At 33.2% G+C, this 19284-nt stretch overlaps 1 protein-coding gene and 1 long non-coding RNA gene across 4 annotated transcripts; both read left to right on the top strand.

The window, feature by feature from the left end:
* Positions 1 to 500: 500 nt before the first annotated feature.
* On the top strand, positions 501 to 18598 carry LOC134261389 (protein mono-ADP-ribosyltransferase PARP4-like; the record flags this gene model as incomplete). Its single annotated transcript, XM_062743833.1, has 21 exons — positions 501 to 649; positions 1556 to 1690; positions 1912 to 2010; positions 2425 to 2608; positions 3074 to 3215; positions 3439 to 3569; positions 3901 to 4125; positions 9369 to 9539; positions 9852 to 9962; positions 10305 to 10439; positions 10888 to 11074; positions 11470 to 11543; positions 11667 to 11854; positions 12066 to 12165; positions 12288 to 12455; positions 13036 to 13116; positions 13329 to 13409; positions 13657 to 13758; positions 14613 to 14708; positions 17075 to 17140; positions 18514 to 18598. Coding segments are annotated over 21 exons (2700 nt in total), but the record flags the coding sequence as incomplete, so codon positions are not given.
* Positions 5642 to 9141, top strand: LOC134261390 (uncharacterized). 3 transcript variants are annotated; one of them, XR_009990807.1, is made up of 4 exons: positions 5642 to 5666; positions 5952 to 6056; positions 6368 to 6530; positions 7788 to 9141. It is a non-coding gene; the product is annotated as an uncharacterized LOC134261390 (long non-coding RNA). The 3 variants fall into 3 exon arrangements; XR_009990808.1 differs by lacking the exon at positions 5642 to 5666 and adding an exon at positions 5685 to 5778; XR_009990806.1 differs by lacking the exon at positions 5642 to 5666 and having other exon boundaries at positions 5862 to 6056.
* Positions 18599 to 19284: the final 686 nt, after the last annotated feature.

Consider the following 19284-nt stretch of genomic DNA (forward strand, 5'->3'; position numbering starts at 1 on the left):
TACAATCATGTAACGACTACCAAATAGTTCCAGCTGCTTAGTGCAAGCGAACTGTAGATTTTATTGATGCATTTATCAAAAGAATTTTTTATCCAATCAGAATCAAGTATTTTATAGAAATTAAATGATTAACTCGTCATATCAAATGTTATCCAGAATCTTCTATATGTGACATCATAGGTAAGCATATAATGGCAATGTCCATGTTTTGCTATTGGAAACCTAAAATATGTGTCGAATAAAAAAGTAAAATAGGAGGTGCACAATGGCAATATTGAATAAAGATTCTGTGACAGTTTCATTAAATTTCACTCAGTAGTATAAGGGGAGTTGCGGATAAGAAATGGGTACCCCAAAGTGTAACAGACTGATGGATGGACATACAGATGGACAGAAATACCGATTACTATATATCTTCCCACTTTTCAAGAGGGGGGTTTAATTACAGGCCAATATCTATATTAAGACAGTTTTGAGATGATGTACTTTTTGTGTTGTAGCTGATTAAGGATGTGGTGTCAGTGAGTGAAGCTACAGACTGGTCTACACGGGGGAACACGGAGGCCCAGTACAAAGCCCTGAGATGTCAGATATCACACGTCCCTGGGGGTCTCCCTACACCGGTCAAAAACATCCTCAATCTGAAGGAGTAAGTACAAACCTGTATAGTAGTCAGATATCACAGGTACAAACCTGTAACAGTAGTCAGATATCACAAGTACAAAGCCCTCGGATGTCAGATATCTCACATCCCCGGGGGTATCCCCACACCGGTCAGAAACGTCCTCAATCTTAGTAAGTACAAACCTGTATAGTAGTCAGATATCACACATCCCTGAAATAGTAGTCAAATATCACAAGGACAAACCTGTAATAGTAGTCAGATATTACAAGTATAAAGCCCTCAGATGTCCTATATCAAACCTCCCTGTAATAGAAGTCAGATATCACACGTCCCTGGGGGTCTCCTGACACTGGTCAAAAACATCATCAATCTTAAGGAGTAAGTACAAACCTGTGATTTAAGTCAGATACAGGTATGCTGTGTTGGGTCTGATAAAGAGAGTCAAACATGTCTATAATACAGTGCTTTGATGAAAAATTTATTTTATGGAAATATGATGAGTATCTAATATCAGTAAAAAACAATGTGTCATTACCAAGAACATTTTTAGAGTATTGGATAAACTATGGCTGTATCTTAATTGCAATCTGAAAATAGGCCTCGGGGATAATAATAGAGAATGAATTATCAGATTCTTGATATCAACTACACCCGGTGATCAGCATGCCTAAGAAATAATGGATATCTTAATATGCAGAAATTAGCTTTAAATTAGAAAATTTATGTATCGATTTCAGATATCACTGGTAGACTGACTTAGCAGTCTTTTCTGAACAGAATATTGAAGGAAGCTATACAGGTTCAGAATCAATAAACACATGCACCTAATTAATGCATAAAGATATTGTTATCCATAGTGAATAGGGCCTGATTTTTTGTACAGAACACATCTTCATATTATATTAAGCTAACGCTTACTCTTTATTTCAGTGGAGATGATTTAAATGTACAGAACGTTTATGCCGTTCATCGTCCTGGTGAGAGTGAGGTGTTCCGGTCAGACTTGGATTCTAGACTTCTCTTTCATGCATCCAATGTGGAGAATTTTGTAGGAATTCTCTCCAGGTAATGAATGCTAGACATTACCTTTGATACCAGTTGAAGCATTTTCATTTCTGTAATGTTGATGTTTAACATCATTGGAAACTTGATTTGGGAATATGGGATAGAGTGAGCTTACCTGCTATTGATTAAATTTTTCTTGACTAGATCATTATTTTTGCTTTATTAACAATTCAAACTTACAAGCACCCAGTTATTGACTCTCTTAATTGGATATTTATCAGAGGTCTGCTGATGCCAAAGGTCATCGTCGATGACTACGGAGGGAAGAGAACTGACCCTGGAATGCTGGGAAATGGAATCTATTTTGCCAGTTCTGCCAGGTTTGTTTATAGTAATGACAATGTAAGATTTATTTAAAAACAGAAAATTTTTACTTGAAGTGATGTATTTCAATCAAATGCCAGTGTCAGGATGTATATAAAATATTTCGAACAATCTCAAATTGCAAATTTATTATATTTAATGAATAATAAGTACTTTACTCACACTATCGCTTTGAACAGTCACACAATCAAGAAATCAGGGAGGATAAAGGGAATTCTAAAACATTCTTACATTCATTTGAAAGTTATTAAACCATTATTTTCTTCTCAAGTTTAAAGGATAGTTAGCTTAACTGCCATCCAGTCTTTTGAAAGATGAGCTTTAATTGTCACAGTAGGAATATAGAACATAAATAATTATGTCTTAATTAAATAGCAAATTCATGATGTATGTTTTCATTCTTTGTCCAGCACAAGCATAAAGTACTCAAAGCCAAGTAAAACAAGGAATACAAGAATGATGCTGGTCAACCTGGTGGCTTTGGGGAATACCCTGGATGTCTATAAATATCAGAGGGACCTGACTGCGCCCCCCAGTGGCTATGACAGTATTCACGGAGTGGCGGCGACTGAGAATGTAGAATCAGACTTTACGGTATGTTAATGAAGTGATGAGGTTTCCTCCCCAGTTACATGTTATAGAAATGATTTTCTTGTGACTGAAGTAATTTCAATATATTTTTGAAATAGAGTGATGGACGCTTTTAACAAATGTTGAAGGCAAACTGTCATATGCAAAACAAGTACTAGTGTTATATAATGGTGTAACCCCCCCCCCCCCCCTCACACACACACACACAAAAAGAGTGTCCCCACAAACACCCTTTCTTCAGCCTACATACCCCCCTATCCTTTTAAGAATCATTTATTTTCAAAATAAAATTTGAAAAAATAAATCGTCACCCATGCAGTTACAGTTTGATGTTTGAATTGTACAAGTCAGCATTAAGATGACTTCAGCATAAATGTGCATACCAGTGTTACACTAGAGTGAATATCTCTGCCTGCTTAACTTTGATACCTTGTTCCTCTTGTGTACATTTTCTTCTTTTTGTGACAGGATGATGAGTATGTGGTGTACAACACAGACCAGCAGATGTTGAGTTATCTGGTGGAGTTTACCGTCGGAGGGGAGGTACCAGGGGAGTTATCAATGGAGGAGGAAATAGAAAGGGAGACAACTGACTCAGACTCGGATGTCGGTTAGTTCATTTGTTTGATCTTTTGTTATACAATATGTCATGTACCCTATAATTTTATTATATAATTTTGCTAAATATACATGTGCAATTCAATATTGTTTGATAAAATTTTAAAATTGTCTCTAAAGGATTAGTAAAAAGTGTTCATTGTGCCCTCTGACATTCATAAAAATCTCTTCATGATGAGAGTGAATATATATACAATAATTTGTTCATTTTTCAGATATCAGTGATGTGAAAAATGTGACTGACCCTCTGACCAAGGTCAAGGTTGGACTGGTATCCAATGACGACACACCTGTGTCCCTCATAGAAGCCCACATTAGAGCCAAACTGATTGACCTGGCAGGGGAGGTAATGCAAGCCAAAGTGAATTAGTCAAACGTGAACATCCTTTCTTATTAAGTTCCTATTATGTTTTATCAGATTACTTTGCAATTCCTTGTTTTACATTTTATAGATACTCAATATGCAAAGATACTTGGATTCAAATATGACTCCATTTATAAACATGAATTAAGTATTGTATATAACCTGGTTTGTGTCAGTTTACGCTTTATAATCTGCGAAGCTTTTTAGATATTAACCAATCAGAGGCTAGATTATGTCAAACAAAGTGAAATTATTTGATTAATATTTGCAAGTTTGTTTGTTAAATACCTATTCTTCTGTATGAAAACAACAGGTAGTGGTTCTACAAGAGTACCACAACAGTAGTGATAAAGCTCTGGAAGCTAAATACGTCTTCCCTCTGGATGACATGGCCGCGGTCTGCGGATTTGAGGCCTTCATTAACAGTAAACACATCATAGGGGAGGTGAAGGAGAAAGAGACCGCCCACAAAGAATACAAACAGGCCATAAAGGAGGGGCATGGGGCTTATCTAATGGACCAAGATGAGGAAACTCCAGTAAGTCAGAAATCATGGGGGAAAATCATGAATTCAAATTCCTTGGGCTTTTTCTCACTGTTGCGGGTGAAAAGCAAACAATTACTAGGTACATGCATTGTCAGTGAGTTTTATTTGTTCTCTATATTCCAATGAACAGAGAACCTTTAATTAACAAGGATTAATAATAAGATTTTAATTTCATAATTTAAGATTTGTGTCTTTATATGTCTCATAATGATTTTATAATGATGATGAGCATTTGTTATCATGCATTTTATTGAATTATGAATATACCAGGTATATTCCTTTAAGTTTTTCGCTGAAGTAATATGATAACCTGTACATAGTTTAATTGTTGGAGTAAAATGGGAGCTTAACCCCTTCACTTCCGTACCGGTCAAATTGACCGGTGGCGCATTAAAACACGACTTCGCGAAAATAAGATCTCCGTATCTATTTAATGGTAGCATGAAGGTATATAAACTATATCTCATCTTTTTGTAAATTTTCTCTACTTTTAAAATATCTAAAAAGATTATGTCTTGATTGCCGGTATTTAATCGATTTTACGTTGTAAAGACAAACGTGACTTTTTGAAAATGGTGTAATTTTCCAAAGCGATTGCCGATTTTCCAGACGATTGACAATTTTTTCCTGTTTAACTTTATGTAGAAAGTATGGTATATTCTTAAAGCATATTTTCTCTACTTTTAAAGTATCTAAAAATTATTGTTATTACTTTAAGGTATATTTTAAAAACAAGAATTTTCTTGCACTTATGTGTTTTTTCTCGGTTTTATTCGTAATGTTTAAACAAAGCTCAGTTTTACGTTTATTTCTGTGTTGAAATAGGGAAAACAAAATAACGCTGGTAAAAGTGGAGAAAATTTCCTTTCCAACAAGCCCTTACAGGCCTTCTTACGCTCAGTATTTTCTTAATTACGATAATTTGAATTTGTGACCTTCGCATAGTTTTTATGGAAAAATCGGTCAATATTTACCATGTAACGTCAAGGTCGATATTGTTGCGTCTTACTCGAAACAACAAATTCTTTCATAAGACTTTTTTGACCATTTTTTACTGAAATAAATGCATAATACAAAAATACATTTAAAAAAAACAAATACTTACTATCGTTCTGCCTTTTGTGTGAAATGAAATGTCAATTTATTCATCCACATGTAATGATGAAAATTTCATGTAGTGATGTACAATGTTGAGAAAAATTGTAGATTCCCTAAACGTCGATCTTTACTAAAAAAAAATCAGATTTTAATATAGTTGTATCTTGTTATATTGTATACTTAATTTGCAAATTAATTAGATCTATATTAGCACGAAATTTAACAAAACAAGAATTCGCATTTATAAATAAATACGACTCATCACTGTATGAGTTGATACGAATTGAAATAACCACGTGTTTCCGCTATGGTAGCAGTAAACAAACAACATGACGGTGATCCGAAATCTGAACGTCAATTTTCATGATTATTTCACGACGAAGATCATCACATCAATGAATCAAATAAATACGGACATCCTTTGGTATTAGCAGGTGAGAATACGTGTATATTGACTGAATAGTTTAAGTTTAAAACGCAATTAGTTCACGTTCAAAAGAAAACTAAATGTAGACATGTACATGTACTAGATCTTCATATTTCAGTGTGCGTATTTCGTATTGTTCAGCCAATTTTGTGTTGCTTTTGAACTTTGATGCTTTTGACAAACACTCATAAGTTCAAAGTAAAGTCAAAGTTGCCATTGTATTAAATAGATAGTTGTTTTCAGTATGTGTGTACCAGTGTGTACATATACCACTTTCACTTTGAATTTTTAGGGTGCTGGCAACATATGCAACAATACTTTCATCTGTGAATACCCACTTGCTAAGCCCACCATGATCTACGAATGCCAATTAATATGTAAGGACACCAATGAACAGGTAAATTTTTGTTTTGTTGTTGAAAATTTCTGTATTTCTAAAATTTCAAAAAATAAAGTCAAATTTGTGTCATTCTCATGATAAATCATTCATACGAGTTTATAAACATTTGATTTATATTTTGAAAAATAAGTGTTTGAAACACATAATACTTATGATGCTTGATTATTCATACAAACACATTATTTAAACACGTAATATCTATTTGAATGAATGCCGAGATATGAAACAAGCTGTTTTTATAGACTGCTGTTGTATTTCCAATCTGCATAAAGTTTGTGGTTAGAATTTCCATTTTCTCATTTTTTCAGACACTTTCCAATTATCGTACATCATATATATGGGTGGTCAAACTCACTGGATGGTTTATCAACACTCCCATGCTCACGAACAGCCTTGCCCCAGGAATTTTGCCCTGAAGTAACATTACAGTCTATTGTCTCCCTTCTTTTTACAACCCTGGCAGCCATGCAGGTATGCAATCTATGAAAGCCATGAAGGGACATAGAATTTTTTAAAAATTTATAAAAGTAAACCGAGTTCTCGATTTACACAATCCATTCTCTCGGATTGACAATCTGTTATAACAAATTGCCAATTCATATTCTCACAGATTATCTTCCCTCAAATTACACAATCCATTATCTCAGATTGTATAATTCATTCTCTTAGTTTAATTGACACGTTCCCTCGGAATGTAAACCCTTCCCATGATTTCATTAAAATTATTTATCTGTACATATCGGATATGGTACATGTTTAAAGAATAGAATATTGTAGTATTTTACATCCAACCTTTTATTACATATTACCATATTACCAAAATGAGAAAAATACATGAACATTTTCAAATCCATTTGCTAGTACTGATATTTGTACAACAAAAAATCTTAGAGGTTTTTGGTTACGTGTATATTAAGATAATTGAAAGTCCGATATAGTAAAGTGAATATGGGTCCTGTGTAATCATAATATTTCTAAAATAAATATACGTTGAATTAGTTATGAAAGAGGTTGGAAATGACCGATTGCTGTAACAAAATAAAAAGAAGTGAACGCACTAATTGATTAAAATAGTTGGATGTATCTGTACATATATGTAATAAAATTCAAGAGCACAGATTGCCAAAATCATAGGACTGACGTTGTAACAAATCGAGATCTCGAATTATTAATCTGTGAAAACGAATTACCAGTATGTAATTCGAGATCTCAAATTATGAATCAAGGGGGCGAATTAGTAATCTGTAAGATCGGATTGTGTAATTCGAGATCTCGAATTATAAATTGAGGGAATGATTTAGTATCCTTGGAATTGGATTGTCTAATTTGAAATTTCATTTTCTACTTTTTTGAAAAATTGCTGTGTCCCTTCATGGCTTTCGTAGCAATCTAATTAAAATTAGATCTTCCATCCACTGCCAGATTTTTTTTACATATTGCGATAGCGTAAACAGAGGTCTGGCTTTAGTCAGATTGCCATATATGCTATTTGTTTTAGTTCAGTAATTTTACCATAATGGTTTACTACAAGGTTGTTGAATTATCAGTCCTGATACATTGACTTAACAATATCATTTAACTACTTGAATCACACAATAGATGCAATCTTAATTTTAAAAGGAAAATCAAATAAATGTAGTAATTTTAGCATTCTTAATTTTATTTATAAATGTAAATTCATATACACAATGGCATGTATCTGTTTCAAAATATTTAAATCTTTTACAGGATAGAAGCTGATCACTTGAACTTGAAAGCAAATTATAATGTCTTGGACAAGTCAAAGAATTTCCTCCAGTCTTACAGAGAAGTAACAGTTGATAAGAGAATGGTGGACACAAAGTAAAAGTGCTCTTCAACATTTTGTTGAAGATTTCAGTCTGATTTGGAATTCATCTTGCAATATATCTGGATTTGTATATTTGGATATAAGCATCAAATTTTCAACTTATTGACTAAACAGTTTTGGGCTAAATATTGCCAATGCTATTTATTGTTATTATTTCCCTCCAAGATAACATGTCAAGTCTTTATTGTACCCCTTAAGCTCAGTTATACCAGAAAAATCTTGTAATGAAATCATTTAGTTTTTTTTTCTTGTTAGATTAAATCCATGAAAATAAAGATTATTTTTAATGGCATCAAGAGAATGGATTTCTTGTTTAACAAAAAGATTGTATACATGTTTTGCTAGGGGTTTGTAAGAAGCAGACCAGAATTCTTTGCTTGCAAATTTTGTCGTTCGCCATTTTTATTACATCAACTATTAGATGATTTATCCATGTATGAAGCATTTCAAAATTGATATTTACTTACAGTTTAAAGCAGAATTCTGTACTGATATGACCTTGACCCCCTGAAGAACAAGAGTGTCAAGGTCAATTTTTTTAATACAAAAATGTTCTTTCATCTTTATGGCCCATATATATCTTACAAACAATATCATGAAATATACAAAAAGTGTCTAGAATGTGTCCAGAATGTGAAATAACAAACATGTATATAGCCAAAACCTTTAAAATGTTGTTGCTTAGCAACCACTAAAAGGTCATTAAACAGATATTTGAACTAAAATGATGCATGGATATTGCAGTTCTGATCCCTTTTTGAGAGTATATTCAGAATTTTCCATTTCAGCATCCATTGTGTAAAATTATGGCAAGAATATTGAAAAGTGTTGAAAAAAGTTGATGAAATTGTTGCACTTATTTGACCTTTGACCTCCTAAAAATAGATCTAATGAGGTCAAACTTTAACACAATTTACCTACTGTATGTCCCTTGTAATTTTATGACCTCACATCTAACTTTAATATGTGCTTGGATGCATAAATGTATCTAGATTGAGTAAAAAATGAAAATTTCTGCCCGAAAATTAAAGAATTCTGCATTGCTTAGCAACCCCTTTTAAGTAGTTATATGCAGAATTGAAAAAAAAGTTTATGTGTTTCGTGTACTACAGTATAATGCTCTTTTGTGGGTATATCCCAAATTTCCTATTTCAACATACATAATACTTAATATTTAGCTTGAAGATTAAAAAGTATCAAAAAATTCCATAAAATTTTGCACTTAATTGACCTTTGACCTCAATTTTTTCTAATAAGGTCAGTGGTTGAGCATCTAAATAGTCATAAAATATCATCTCTATGTAATCCCCTTCAAAATGGTATGAATTATGCCTTGCTTTCACCTAGGATAAAAAAGTTAGAAGTAATTTTGTAATGACATGTCAAAAGGCCTCCAAAAACACGTAAAATGCGCCGGAAGAGAAAGGGTTAATGTATCCGCTTCTTTGGTCTATTTATAGGAGGTATTCACAGTGAGTGTGGGAAACCTCCCCCCTAAGGCTACCGTCATCATTAAGATAACCTACGTCACAGAGCTGCAGGTCGACGGGGAACTCATCAACTTCCGACTCCCGGGCAGCGTGGCGCCATGGAAACAGAAGTATGTCGACGCCCCAGAATTCAAAGACAAGGTTTGTGCATTTTAAAGGAAAAGGAATGAATATCTGCAGTTTTTTTAATAGATTAATTGATTAAATTCATTGAAAAACATTGATTCAGAATTGTGCTTTTGTATGAGAACAGGTGATAATACTAATGAAGTCAAACTATAGACTGAAATGTTATTGAGTATTTTTTCAGAAAGTTTGGTTTTTATTTTGTCATGTTGATATAACTTGTTCCTTTTTCATGTGCGTGGTAAATCATACTTCATTGTTTAATTGATACACAGTGCTAAATGATATGAGGAATGATTATATTTGATTTCTGATTTTCCTCCTCAGGACTGGGATACAGTACAGGTTGAGGACACAGACTGCAGTGTACAGGTTTATGTCGACATGCCTTTTGACATCAGAAGTCTGGAATGTCCAACTCACAAAATACTTGTAAAGGTAAAACCATCTCTATACATTTCGGTGAATGTTAATGAAAAGTACAGAACAAGTGTACTGTTGTATAAGACCTTTGGCATTGTATTGTTATTTTCAAATCTGCACTAAGATAATAGTTCACTTACTTAAAACATACATGTACTTGATGATATCGATACCTTAAAAATTATGACAGATATAATTTTTTTTTTGTCAAGAACTGTGCAGATTTTTTCTGTGGTTAATAAGTACAATGAGTACGACCTGATGTGTACGCCGTGGCTCATAGAGAATAAGTTAGTAGTACAATGAGTACACTAGGGGGTTAGTACATTTTAGGAATTTGTAAATTGTATTCTGTAGAGAACGGCCACTAAAGCCATGGTGGAGATGAAGGAGGACCAGACAATAGAAGATGGCTTCCAGCTTCTGATTGGTCTAGCTGAGATCCACGTACCAAGGATGTGGGTGGAATCAGACGAAGGCCAAGATTCACAGGTATTCTATTAAAGTTGTGTATTATTTTACCTTGGGCTTATTATTTCATTTGAAAGATAATAAGGTTGATAAATGGTTAAAAGCCGTAAGTACAACTGCAAGTAAAAGGAATTTAATTAAACTTACCCTTTGAAATTGATCATATTTATTTGATCAAGAGGATAATGATGATTTATTGTAATATTTTTATAAAAAGCTAAAATTAGATAGAAGACATATACTTTGCATTTGTGTCAACTTCCTTTTTCAGCAAAGCATATATTAACTTCAAATACATGAATGGTACAATTCTGCAGAAAGTCTCAAGATAAATACATTTTGGTTTATTTGAATTGAAATTTTAAATGACACTGAGGCTAGTCTCACAAAATTTTTACTGAGTTTTAATATTCTGTAAGTTAATCACCGTTAGATTAATCATTGAAATGTTTACTTATTTAATTATCAGGCCTGTATGCTGACCTTTTACCCTGAGTTTGAGGCAGAGGAGGAGTCAGAGGTCGAGGTCATTTTGATGATTGACAGCTCCAACTCCATGAAAGGCTCAGCCCTCCAACAAGCGAAGAAAACTGCTCTCCTGACCCTGCACCTCATGGAGTCCAGCTGGAGGTTTAATGTCTTGTCTTTTGGAACAGGTAAAATTTGGGAAATGATTTTAGACAAAATAGAATTAATATACATGTAGTTAAAAAAAAAAAACAGAAATAGCAATCCTACATGTAATGAGTATAATTATGCTTACAGCCAAGTGATTTTCATTCCATGACTTAGGAAAAAATAATATTTTTGGATGTAAGAAATTAAGTTTTTAACAAAGTTAAAATATTTTTTGGCACAGGTTATTTGCATAAATGATTTTTTTAGTTGCTAAAGCTGTTCATAGTTTGTCTGTTGATAGAAATTGTTCCAGATAATTTTCTTTCCCGGACCTGTACATCTTTTATTAAGTTAAACATGAATTATATAGAAGTATTTTAAATCTTAAGTTTGGAATTCAAGTTATCATTCTGTTGAATTTTGTATGTTGCAGCTTTCCAAGAGCTTTTCCCATCCAGCCAGCCCGCCAGTAAATTCAACATACAATCTGCAAAACAGTTCATACAGGCAAGACATAAAAATTTTAAAACACTAACCACTTGGATCAGTGACAAAATAGTTACAAAAGTACTGCTTGTATAGGGCCTTTATTAATTAATTTATAATGTTTTCTTTTGATTTCTCTTTCAGAGGCTGCAAGCAGACGAGGGTAACACAGAACTTTGCCGACCTTTAAACTCTTACTACCTCCTAAAACCAGAGAGTTACACCAGGAATATCTTCCTTATTTCTGATGGGCATATCAACAATGAGGAGACAACTCTGTCCAAAATCTCCCAAAATTACCAGCACACCAGGGTCTTTACATTAGGGGTCAGGTAATGTCAAAAATTATTTTTAAAGAATTTGTATGAAAAAAATATCTGACAGTGTACATGTACATATACATAAACTAAGTAACATTGATTAGCAGGAGGGATAGCAAAAGTTAAATATTTAGATATTTTAGCATAAATAATAAAATTTAATCCAGTTACTGTTTTGTATAAGCATAATGATAAGTTTATTGCTCTTGTATCAAATTTACAGCTCTGTTGCAAATCGTCACCTACTGAAAGCTGTGGCCAGAGTAGGAGCTGGGTCATTTGAGTTTTATGACTCCAAGTTCAAATCCAAGTGGGAGGAAAAGGTGAAAATATTATTTCTTGAAATTTAAATGAAATTTTTTTTTAAGATATTATGGCTGTGTTTTCCCCCTCCCTATCCCATTTCCCTCTTTCTCTTCGATTATCCCACATTTCCTATTTTTAGGTCAAGTCGCAGTTACAGAAAGCTGCCCAGCCAGTGCTGACCTCTGTGTCTGTTGATTGGCGCCATGACGACCAGCACCCTGCCCCCATCCAAGCTCCACAGCAAATAACAGCTCTGTTCAGTGGGTCCCGCCAAGTCATCTACGGCTTTGTGGACAACTGTTACATGGTTTGCATTAGATGACTATAGTTTTTAAAAAATTACTTGGTATATAGACAAATTTCACATTCCTTAGAGTTATCTCCCGTTGTCAGTGTAACGCTCATTTTCCCCTCTTTGTTCTTTGTAGGTTACCTGTTAATATTTTTAAATTTCAAACGTTATATGACAATTTAGACCTGTACCTGTATTGCCAGAGTATGGGGCAACATAAAAAACATCATGAGCATATTCATATAAATTTTATTTTTAGGATACTGACCCATAAAGTTGGTTAGGTTATAGACTGAGGTAAAATAGCGTCTTACGCAGGTTGACCCTGGATTGACTCCGCAAAGGGGAATAACTTTTGTAAATGTGAAAGTTGTCTATAGGATGACTCATTGTTGAAGTTAAATAATGTATTAAATTTTTTTGGTCGTGCTAATTTGTAAATATACAGGGACCATTATTTGCGAGACAACGTACCAATCAAAGAAAAGTGCTTTGTCTATTCAATATTTTGTGTTTTTGTTTAGTGGACATATTTTGTGTAATATCGATATTCTAATTTTAAATTAATGACATATTGTATTGATTACAATTTCAGGCAACTCTGAAAGCAGAAGTCGGAGGTCAAGAGATATTAACTGTTGTGTCGACCTCTGACCTTAGTGTCACAAAGGGCAAGGTCAGTTTCACAATTCACAGATAAATACAAATAATAATAAAATCACCTTCAGGCTGATAGAATGTCAAGCTTTTTGTAATAAATTACAACAATTGTTACCCTCAAGATTTTATGACATCCTTTCTGATGATTTTTATTTTCCTTTGAATTCAGTAGGGCTTTTGATGAACCGTTATATAGAATATTAGCCACTACTTCTGATTTATTTTTAGATGCTGCACAGGCTGACTGCCAAAGGTGTGATTAGAGATTGGGAAGATGGAGTTCTCTCCCCTGATAGAACAGGACATGAGGTAAAAAAAAAAATCAAAAATAGAAATTGCTTTTTATTGCAATTGATATATCATTTCCTTAGCCAAAGCATCTTAAAATGTTAAAAACATTATTTTACATATCTCTTTAATGCAAAAATTATGTATTAAATAATATTTCCAAAGTACTAGTTTGTCCAAACTTTTGTATTACAATTGACATGTATTTGATGGTAATAAATATCCAAAATGTATTATTTTATACAGTGTGTATTTTTCTGAATTTCAGGTGAGGAAAATGAACCTGAAGCAGTATATTATAGAGTTGAGTAAGAAGTACGCCATTGTCACGTCACTCACCAGCTTTGTCGCCATTGAGAAACGAGAAAAGGTATTACCTCTGAAATCTAGTTATTATTGATACTGACCTTTTAAAGCAAAAATCATTTTTTGTTAATCTAATTTCCATATTGCATTGTATTGCTACAGATATCACATTTAGGAAAACAACAGAATCTGATTAGGACACTGTAAACAGGGTTATTTTTGCCCCATGTTATTTTTCGCTTTTTCACACTTGCAAACAATTTTGCCCTGTTTTAAATTCACCCAGTGACAATTTCGTGTAAGAAATAATCATGATTTTACTGTATTCTTTGAATTTGCCCCTTTAAATTTGCCCAAATGAGGGTAGGACGAAAAAGGAGAAAATAAAATGGGGGCAAAAATTTCCCTGTATACAGTAATCAATGTTTTTTTAGATTATTGTACAACATTTCTTTATTATGATTTTACAATATGAAAGTCCTTTTGAGATTTTAACTTTATAATTATCAAAACTGAGAACATCGACATTTAAATGTAGGCACTTCCTCCTTAGAATATTGACTCCTTTTACCTTTAAATCTTTTAGTATCTAATACCGTATAAGTGGAAATTTTAGCGAGACGCAAATTTAGCGATTTCACTATAAAAATTGGTAGTTTATTTTTAGCGAGAAGTAATATTAGCAATTTCATCAAATGCTCACTACAGAAGCTATTACAAATAAAACACAAGTAATTTTAGCGATATTCAATTTTAGCGATCGCATCACCCTCGCTAATAATGCCAAAATTAAAACCTCGCTAAAATTTCTACTTATACGGTATTCTAGCCATTGAACACCTACATGCACAAGATTTTATTTTGAAATTCACAATTCCTGTAACTTGTTAATGAACCCCTGGATTAATTAATTTGTAGGATGAGGTGATTCCCGAAGATGCTCCAGATGTCTGGGACCTCCTGGAAAATGAGGACGTGGATCAGCTGAAATATTTATCATGGGAAGGAGAGGAGGTACATGTAAATTTGATAGAACTCACAGAAGAAGAAGTCACATGACCCGTGAATTATATTTAATATAGAAATTTAAAATTTATAGATTGTTTGATAAGATTTCATTATTTCTAATTTTGTTCATATTTTACGAATTTTCTAAATTTTAAGTTTTTAAGATCAAGTGAGCTTTTCTGATCACATTTTGTCCGTCCGTCTAGCTGTCCATCTGTCTGTCCGTCTGTAAACTTTTCACATTTTCCACTTCTTCTCAAGAACCACAGGGCCAATTTTGACCAAACTTGGTACAAAGCATCCTTGGGTGAAGGGGGATTTAAATTCTTAAAATAAAGGACCAAGTCTCGTGACGAGTGGAGATAATCAAGAAAAGACAAAAATAGGGTGGGGTCATAAAAAATTCAAGAACCACTGGTCCAGAAAAACTGAAACTTATGTGGAAGCATCCTGGGATAATGTAGATTAAAATTGTTCAAATCATGACCCCTGGGGGTAGGGCCGGGCCACAATGGGAAATCAAAGGTTTACAGAGAAATATATAGGAAAAATCTTTGAAGATCTTCTTCTTCTTAAGAACCACTGGGCCAGAAAAGCTGAAACTTATGTGGAAGCATCCTGGGGTAGTTAAGTTTCTAAATTGTTCAAAACATGACCCCTGGGGGTAGGGCTGGGCCACAATGGGGAATCAAAGTTTTACATAGAAATATATAGGAAGAATCTTTGAAAATCTTCTTCTCAAGAACCATTGGTCCAGAAAAGCTGAAACTTATGACAGTGGAAGAATCCTGGGATAGTGTAGATTCTAAATTGTTCAAATCATGACCCCTGGGGGTAGGGCGGGGCCACAATGGGGAATCAAAGTTTTACATAGAAATATATAGGAAAATCTTTGAAAATCTTCTTAAGAACCACTGGGCCAGAAAAGTTGAAACGTATGTGGACATGGAAGCATCCTTGGGTAGTGTAGATTTCAAAATGTCTAAATTATGATCAGTGGGGGTAGGGTGAGGTCGCAATATGTATTAAAAGGTGGACTTCTGGTGAAGAACAGAATGGTTAAAGCTTCTCAGGTGAGCGATGTGGCCCATGGGCCTCTTGTTTTTATTTTTGTTGGATAATCATACAATACAAATTCACATGCTACAATTCAGACAAATAGTCAAATATATTGACTTTTGATTGCTCTGTTTACCTTGTAATACAGAGGGCTCATGAGGAGTATATATTAACTTATTGACCAGGGGATACTTACTTGTCTTAGGCAATATTAATTGCTGCAAAGCATGTATTTTTCTTTGGATTTGTTACATGTGTAAGAGTGTTTCTTCAGGTGTGAAAAAATCTGCATCACAGATTAAGTTTAGACTGTCAAATCGCAAAGAAAAGATGACAATAATTGTTGGTTTACAGTACTGTAGATTCCTTTATATTTTTCACTAGTACTAATTTTCACGAATGTCAAATTGATCAAGAAATTTTACACAGTTTTCACCACAATAAAAATAAAAGAAAGAAATTTTATTTTCAAGTGAATGTGATGCTTCTCGCAAAATTACTCAATAATGTTAATTCCATATAATAATTTAGGAATCTACAGTATGTAATGGCATGAATATTTAACACCTGTTTCCTTTACCAACAGAAAAATAGGAGACCAATAAAAAATCAGCGTGAACGAAGATATATACAGCAAAACTTGGTTATAAGGAGTCACTGGGACCTATGAATTTACTTTGCTATATATCCGTAATTTGTTATAACGGTTATTACCGTACAAGAAATTCATTTAATTTATTTAAACAATGAATCATTGTTTTTTGAAAGATGTAGTCTCATAACTGCAATGGTGTGTGCAAACAAATTGAGTATCACGTGTTAGCGCGTTATGAAAATTTGTTTGCACACGCCGTTGCAGTTATGAGGTTATATCTTTCAAAAAATAATTATTCATTGCTTATTTTTACATTTTTTAACTTTCAACCTTAACTGCAAATAAGATTTCTTTTAAAAACCTATGTATTATCCTTCGTGTAAGCTACAATTAAAGGATCAGCAAACGTTACAGCTTATGGTCAATTTGAGCGTGATTTTTTAATTTTTGCTTGTGACGTTGTACTTTCTCCATGTTCAACGATTATGACGTCAAACTAAAACACAAACTGAAGCCTCTTGGCACCCTGTTCGTGTTATGGTGTTTTAAATGCAATAGATTTCAACTCTCTTTATAATTACATCTGTATGCAAAAAACATATGTAATGTAAATATAATAGCTGGGGATCCAAGATGACCTCACTATATCTGTAAATTTGCAATATCCGTGTTCGTACTGTACGAGTTTTGCTGTATTTATATTTTTTTTTCTGCCTAGAATGAGAGTTCAGAGAGTTCAGGGGCTTCAAGCGATGAAGGAGAGATGGAAGAAGAATATTCGTCGGTAAATTTTATTTTCATTAAATGTGAATCCAAGATGGAAGTTAAAATAATTTTTGTTTGATCTTCAGCAACTCTTGAAGAATTGCTATTGCATTGAGCTTTCACTGTACATTAATTTAAGTTCAAACAACAAAAATATTTCAGTTTTTTATTAACAATAAAAATTTACTGAAAAAGACTTAAAAGTTAACATCATGTAAGGCAAGATTTTGGAATACACGACATTCAGATTAGACGAGCTTCATCATACAACTAGTTATAATATTATTGTAAAAGGGACCCGTTTCAGATGTTCCTTAAACGCTCCATAACTCCCTTTTTGGTGCCATTTCCAATAAACTTAAGTAAAGAAGACAATCAAGTTTAATGGTTGTTTTAGGCCTAACCGCAGGTATAGGCGTGTGCAGGATGACCATGTCACTAGTCTAGATACAATAGATACATCATTCTTATAATATCTTAGTATCGAAACATTTCATAAAAGAAATATTAAGTTATGGCTATATCATGTATATTTGTCATTTAAAGCACTGTATGTGCCTTTGTGCATGCAAAATTTTGTTCCGATAAGTTTGAAACCAAGAAAGTTATATACCAGGGTAGGCATTAAAAAGTTGAAGCCAATCAGATTGCAGCACACCTGCATGTGTGTGACTGTTTTCATAAGACTCTTATATCATGTAGTAGAAGCTTGTGATGTATGAAGTTCTAAGTTTCAAAGTATTTTGTCAGAAAACAAGAAGGATATTGAGACTTTTGTTTCAGCCAATAAGAGTGAGGCACACGTACATGTGCATGTGTCCAAGGCATGCTCTTTTGACCATGTCCTCCTGTCTACACTATTTTATCTTTCTTTGTTTTTTTTTTGTTGTTGTTCTACAGGAATTGTTGGTTCAATTTAAACATAATATTTGATTTATTTATTAGATTAAGATATTTCTTTACTTAAGGAATGAATCTAATAGCTACCCAAATTATACTGTATAATCTTTGTTTGGACATTTTAATGATTTAATACGCTTTATAAACCACAAAGAGGTGTATTAAAAAAAAAAGCTTTAACTGTTCCAACCCAGATTATACCTGGTCCAGTATAGCTTGGGTAGCTATTAAATTAATTCCTTATAATTTAATTTTATCATTAAGTTCAGAAAATAATACAATTTCTTCTTCCAAAATGTCTTCAAATTGTGCATATTTTAAATGTAACGTCAAGCAGAGTACCAATACGTTTTTGACTTAAGTCATTGTGACATTCTCAACACAGGTTATTTGATATAGATTAATTTTTTATCCAATAAAATGATGCATTACAAATGAAATTAAATTATAAAAAGTTAATTTAACCCATGTTTATTTTTATTTCATTTCCAGGGTGATTTATTTGATGATGCATACATGTACAAAGCCTTTGAATTTGCAGAGTCTTCTGAATCCATAGTATGTTAAGTTGTTTTCATGTTCCATGATTATCTTTATCTTTAGAAACCTTTTAAGGGGATGAAGGATGTATGGTCATGTGACTCAGTTGATTTACATCATAATCTCTGATAAAATATGTATAAAACGAGATTGAAACCACAGTACTTGTATAATTTTTTTGACTGTTTGTTTGCGTTCACCATCTAGTATAAAAATATCTGAAAACATTCAAAATTTCTTGCAAATATTATCAAATTACGGAATAGATTAATCCACTCTGCCGTTTCCCTACTCTGCGCGTCCAGTGCGTCTTTGACGTCATAGTGCATCTCTTAGTTCAGTAAGATCATACACGGTAAAAACGGGTAGTATAAAATCATAAAAATGGGCCATAATATGTACATGGTAGGGTATTTTGTAAATTTCAGAACGCAAAAAATATTTTTACATGGTTGTTGACGGAAAAGTTCTGTGGGTTTGTCTTATTTCGCTTATTTCAGGAATGTGTGACGTCATAGTTGGGTTTTCCCGTACTCGAGAAATGTAAACATGACACGTTTTTCTCATGATCATGACTCGTTTAACTTTGCCCCGTGCAATATTGAGCTCAGCTTCACCAATCAATATTTTTACAGTTAATTATTACAATGACGAACTTGCATTTCAACGTAATTTTTCAAATATTGAATGATAGGATTTTTTGCAAATTAATTTTTTTATGGT

The sequence above is a fragment of the Saccostrea cucullata genome, unplaced genomic scaffold (assembly GCF_032062105.1).
Source record: "Saccostrea cucullata isolate Sc308-1 unplaced genomic scaffold, CSIRO_AGI_Scuc_v1 ctg18651, whole genome shotgun sequence".
Lineage (NCBI taxonomy): Eukaryota > Metazoa > Mollusca > Bivalvia > Ostreida > Ostreidae > Saccostrea > Saccostrea cuccullata.